Here is a 6571-nt window from a genome sequence, read left to right on the forward strand (position 1 = left end):
TGTTGATCCCGCGACTTTTAAAATGTAAAACCGTCACTTGTTTTGGGCAACTCGATTATTAAGTAACCTGGACACAAATTAACTTAAAATCAACTGGGCATTTTAATTATATTTTAATAAATAAGTACCTACCTAACTATAATAAAAGTTGTAATTTAAAGCGAAATACTAATAAACTTTTACATTCATCATAACTTATTTCCACCTATAAACCGCAACAATTAACTTTTAGATTTATTATAATAGTTGTTAGAAAACTGAAAAGGAAGCAATAAGAATATAAAACAATAAAATAATACCCTAATACCTAATAAAATAATAATTAATTACCACCAAAACTAAAGAACAACACATTAATCTAAACAAAAAGTTTAAATAAAATTTTGGCGAAAACCACTTTTGGCGGAATAAAAATAAAATAACTTTACCTTTAACTTTGATTTATGAACAACTTCATTATTTTGTAATGATTCGAAGGCATGCCATATACAGTTAGTGACATTTTTTAGCACAGCTGACATTTCGTACACTGGCCACTATTTTACACAAAAAAAAACAATTCGCACAGACGCGACCAAAGTGCGCGCGTTCGAAATTCAAACTGACATTCTGCGATATCAAAAGGAAGTAGGCGAAGCGGAACGAGATAAGGGCAAGTATACATTACTTTGGTTCGAATTGAGAAAGTACAAAATTGCAAAAAAATTTATATGAGCTTGATTTTTATGATATAAAAGTTTCGTCTTGTGCGGTCAGCGGCAACAGTTGCAAATAAGCTAATATTTATTTGACTATAAACTATAAATAAAAAATTTATTTATTTATTTAAAAGGATATATTTCTTGCAAAATCAGCTTTAATTTTATAGACATAAAATCACTATTCGTTTTAAGATAAAAACGGCGACTGCCTTCAAGATCATAATTACATTACTCATCAAAACAACGAGACGTCCTCTGTATTAACCATATCCGTTCGCTGACTCACCAAGTTATTTATTGCTATGTCCAAAATATGTATTAAATACGTTATTATAAATATCTTATAATAAGTTCTATATATAGAAATAAGACCTCCGGAAACCGTTTTAACTCCAATGCAGGTATATCCGCTTTCCGGCGCTATAATTTAATAAAGAAGACAATTGAATTATTTATACGCATTTTATAGAAATACTATAGACTAGCTGTCCCGGCAAACGTTGTTCTGCCTTACTATCATTACTCTTATCACATGCAATTATCACATAAGGGAATGAAAAATAGATGTTGGTCGATTCTCAGACCTACCCGATATGCACATAATATTAGTCCAGCCGTTTTGGAGGAGTATGGTATCTAACATTGTGACACGGTAATTAATATAATATAAGGTAGATAATAATGAATTCATCAAGTATATGGCGTATCATATTTTAGTCCTCGGCTCTACGCTTTCTTCGCGTTAACCTCTGTACTGCCTCATTAGGGATATTTTGTATTGTAAGAATGTCTAAAATATATTCGTACAATACATAATATCCCTAGACTTTGTTGATGTGTGTATTTCGTGGCCATATCGTAGATTTGCTCATTTCATGATATGATCGATCATTTCACGAAATGTTCGCATTTCATGAAATGGCCAACATAGTTTGATCAGATCGTTAAATCGTCAATGTTTCACGATTTGGTCATCCACATTTGGCCAGATCGTATAAAATATAGAGTCCATAAAATATTTAAAACATTCAGAATATTTTAAGAACTTGTTTATTGTCATTTAAGTTAATGCCGCGGCAGCTGCCGGCGAATGCCAGAAGCGAATTGTTTTTGCAATAGAAAACAGTTAGGTTAGGTTAGGTTAGACTTTAATAAACAATGCCAGAAGCGAATCGCTTTTTAAAAAAGAAAAAATTATAATAATATAGTAGGATTTATAAATATAGTTATGTATAGGGTTTTAGACGTATTTTTTCTTCAATATAAGATATCCGCATTTTCCATACTACTCGAACCTCTTCGTCGTAAATACTTTGCTATGACTTTCTTCATATTGTAATTAAACGAATTATGAAGTTTTTAACTGCGAATAATTAAATTAAGTTTTTAACTGCGAATAATTAAATTTTCGCCAGCAGCCGCCATCTTATCACATAAACACAGCGCTTGCAGCGCCTCTACCAATAATTAATGTAACTATTTTACAACATGATCAAATAATTTTGATCATTTCATGAAAAAACCTCGCGTTTATTTGGTCATATTGAGAAACGATTTCTTATCATTGATCTGCTCAAACCACATCATGATGTGGCCAATAGACATTCAACCATTTCATGAAATGCGACCATTTCACGAAATGATCGATCATATCATGAAATGAGCAAATCTACGATAGGTATGGCCACGACATATATAAGCATACAAGCGAAGGTTCTTGTATTGTCAGGTATCCAGATATTTGAGAAATAGCTCTTTTTCCAACTTCTAATATTATTTTAATTATTTAGACTAGACACGCAAATACATATAAATTTTTCAATAAAAATAAATCCTATTGTAACTAGCTACTTATTTTTTAACGATGACGAATAATCGATTGAAATTTGAAATAGGTATGTGTGGGTTCATACACCTACACAGAACTTTCTTATATCCTTCTATAGGTGTGTTACAAATAAATTATGTAGATAATCCAAAATGAGAAGTATTATGTAGTACCTAGTTATTATTTTATGACTGCTTTTTATATAAAATGGATGATACCTACTGGGTCGGATTTCGTAGTACGACATGAAGAAGGTAGGTAGGTACTGTAAGATAGAAAATTAAACTCAGTCTACTATTTTTGAAAAGAAATATACCTACCTACCTAACTGAATTTCGGGAATCGAACCGAGTTAAATCTGGTAAAATTACACGATGTAGTTTTATTGGATCGATCTTCAGGGTCAATTATTATAAGGATTAAACATGTTTCTCTATTAAACTATCTCCATCGATAAATCGAATGGAAGGTATATAGACATTTTAATGGCTTAAATTCTTCTAAAACTAAGAATACATAATATATTATATTATAATTATACCTAGTTTATTTTAGATTTTAATATGTATTCTAAGTTCTAAAATAGGTAAACTATTTCATACGCCACGACCATAGTCCAAAAAACGATCAACAATTGAAACTGCGTGCATCGTGATGACACATAGAATTCTGTAAATCTACATTGTAATACAATAACTCATAAGAATGATGTATGTATGGATGTATGTAAGATAACTTATAGGTATTATGTGGCCCGTGGGAGAGGAGGGAACACGATTGTACGCAGTTCGCACATATATACGCACAAGACCCATTACCCTATATAAAAGATATCGTTATTTTAAAATTTAATTGAATACAACCATGATACAACGAAATGTTTTGAGCACATAAAATCCGATCAGCTGTTAAACTGGCAACCCTGAACCTTAATTTATAAATCGTGTACTTTTTTAATTGAATGGAACGCGGCAAAATCGCCCTCTGTGGAGGCCAATCGAGACTCGAGATCACTCCCTTATAAGTGCAGGTCATGCAAATGAATTCTATCGGAAGTGAACGAAGGTTCTTCCATATTTGCTGGCGGATATTTCAAACGGCCGTATTGTAAAATATAGCGCGAATTGATGCGTGTTTTGGTATGAAGTGAGATCGTGTGTGACGGAATGATCTTCTATTTGTTTGTAAAGCGCTGTGAATAAGTTATCGAAAACGCACATCACTTGAGTTTATTATTAAATTAAATGAAGGCCACTTTAGATTCAAAATAAAATTATATGAAGGGATATACCTAGGTAATTAATCTTTGTATCAAAGACGATTTATTGAACAAATTTAGCAACCACAAATTAGAAAGCTTTTGGGTTATGGCACTTTAGAAGTTTCAATAATAATAAAAAATAATCACTAGGCATTTATTAGCTAACTGTTTGGATATTGGGAAATATGCTGATTTTATTTTTACAATTTACTTCAATTTAATCAACCAAAAGCCAGTTTACCAGTTACCTCCATAACGTGTGCATATCTTTTATAGATATGTCTGACCCTCACCCTAGACAAAAACCTGAGTAAAGGCCGGCATTCCTTTTCAGGATATTTTTCCTTCTTAATTGTCGTTTCGAAAAATGATGAAAGGTTCTCAAATACTAAATAGTATTATCGAGAACATGGTAACTATTTATGAGAAAAAATCCGGGATGAATTGCTAATTGAAATACAAATGCTTTCTTTTTATACTAACAACTCTATGTTGAAACGACGCAGTTATTAGTTGAACGAATTACGTAACTATAGGTATTAAAAAATAAACTTCTTTATGTGTTGTATTAAAAAAGTCATTTATTATGCAACCATTAGATACCTTAACTTTATCCTTTAGGTATAAATACGTGTAATCAGTGACCATAATTAATTGAACTCAGCCTAATTTCTTAGTCCATTAGGCACTATATCACCAAAATCTCTACTTATAAGCTATGTTAGCGATATGAAGCGGTCCACACCCTTTGATGTTGGAACTTTGTACCTATAATGTGGGTATTGATCGCGGAATGTCTAGACCCCAATCTACTGGATAATATGTAGGTGCACTGTTAGATAAAAGTATACCATTTATAGTACTTTTCTCTTGATAACAATTGTCTAATGTCTATTGTTTTTATACTCGACGATCGACCGGTTTACGAGTTGTTTGTATGTCTGCTCTTAATGGTGTGGTGCTCACAATATGATTTAACAAATCAATTAACAAGTTAATAATAATAAACAAATCAAGTATTTCTTCAGCTCATGTGTTATTCTGATTTATAACCTAATATAATAGGATAATATAATAGGTTATATTATGTGATGTAAAGTTTTATCTAGATGAAAAACGGCAACCGTGGTTTTTTAGAACCTTATGTAATTTGCCGTGATGTAGACTATAAAATATAACAAATGAATGGAATTTTTTTCCGAAAAATCGAAGTGAAAAAATTTAATTAACTAAACATGCTTGCGGCCAAATTTTGACTGGAAATCTAGTCGACATAATATATCCTCCCAATTATAAATATGTATACATAAAATTTTGGTTTCACCAAAAAAACTATGAACGAAGTAATCCTGCAGTGGGATCTTAGACTAAGTATGTTAGTCGTTTGAAGGAATTAGTTAAGAATAAATATTTCGACCTTGTTGACCAATTCAGGAGTCTTGCCCAAATATTCGTAATATGTACGGGTTCACATTTTTATCGATTTGGTTATAAGGTAGATTTAATCATGCTCTAGAGTCTAGACTATAACTCTTGAACTTGGGGTCCTTTGACGTAGCCGTTTGCCACTAACAATGCAATGCTACTTGCAGACATACTCTGATACTCATAATATTATGTACCTATATGCAAAAATGTGAATTGCCTATATATTGAATGTATATTTTTGGTTTTATGGCATTCAAATGCTTTATATAATTATAAATATAAATTTATAAATGGCGCGGTGTGTCCCTTCAGACACATAAAACTGAAAGAATAGAATAAATTTGATCGCTCTGGCGGGTCACGAGTGGCTGAGTTGGTCAGGCATCCGCCCCGGAATGGCGCGAAAGGATGCGGGTTCGAGTCCCGCCTCGTGATCGAATTTTTTCTATTCTTTATAAATTTATGCCTATATAATATTACTAAATACATAGAACAATGTTGTTCTTGCCCATACTCATAGTGTTAAAATACCTGTATTAAAACTGTAACTGAAAAGGATTCTTAAATAAAACACCATTATCTTTGGTTAAATTTATTTCCATATCTAATACATAGAGATAACATTACGAAACTGACAATTACCGAATACATAAACGATACATTAACATTATTAGTTAAATAGCCACATATTAATTCATTAACTACACTACTTCTAACTACTTGAACAAGAGTTATGCGAGTAAAGTCCCGTGTCCCCTAGTGGGGTAAGGGGCAGATGCATTATGCATACATCTGTTTCCCTGATCGATTTATTTTAGGGACAAGTAGGTGATCAGCCTTCTGTGTCCTGCCAGACGGAGACATTTTTTCTTCATCGTCTCTAACGGGAATTGAACCCAGGACTCATTGGTTTTACGACCATACGTCAACTACTGCACCAAGGAGGCGGGCACTTATAAATAATGTCTTTAATTTTAAGATAGTTAGGTATCCATAGTACGGTTGTAGTGCATTTAGTAGTTCATTTATTCAATCACAGATGTCAGCGTCAAAATGACTGTATGTAAATGTCTTTTTGGTAGGTAGAGTAAGTTCTTTCTTCTCAGTGGTTTGAATTGTCAATTATAAATGTGATATCAGGACATCTGAACGTGGTTGAATTTACACGCAGCCGCAATACATATAGGGTATTTGTGTCAGCGTGTAAATACCACAACCGCCTTCAGATAATGGATTGAAACCAGAACCAGCTGTAAATCGATAAAAACTGCATTTAGAGACTTTTAGTACTTCTAATTTTTAGGTCTTCCACTTGGAAAATCTGGTACCTAGGTATCATTATCATAATCCGTG

General features: G+C 32.4%; 1 protein-coding gene across 1 annotated transcript in view; it reads right to left on the bottom strand.

Moving 5' to 3' along the window:
- Positions 1-589, bottom strand: part of LOC149903579 (switch-associated protein 70-like) — a 28548-nt gene extending 27959 nt beyond the window's left edge. Inside the window, exon 1 of the mRNA XM_090108675.1 lies at positions 429-589. Within this exon, the coding sequence (XP_089964801.1) occupies positions 429-521 (93 nt within the window). The 5' untranslated portion in view covers positions 522-589. The remainder of the gene's footprint in view (positions 1-428) is intronic.
- Positions 590-6571: the final 5982 nt, after the last annotated feature.

The sequence above is a fragment of the Colias eurytheme genome, chromosome 13, assembly GCF_061535395.1.
Source record: "Colias eurytheme isolate Ceu_HAF_F1 chromosome 13, ilColEury1 Martin Lab GWU primary, whole genome shotgun sequence".
NCBI lineage: Eukaryota > Metazoa > Arthropoda > Insecta > Lepidoptera > Pieridae > Colias > Colias eurytheme.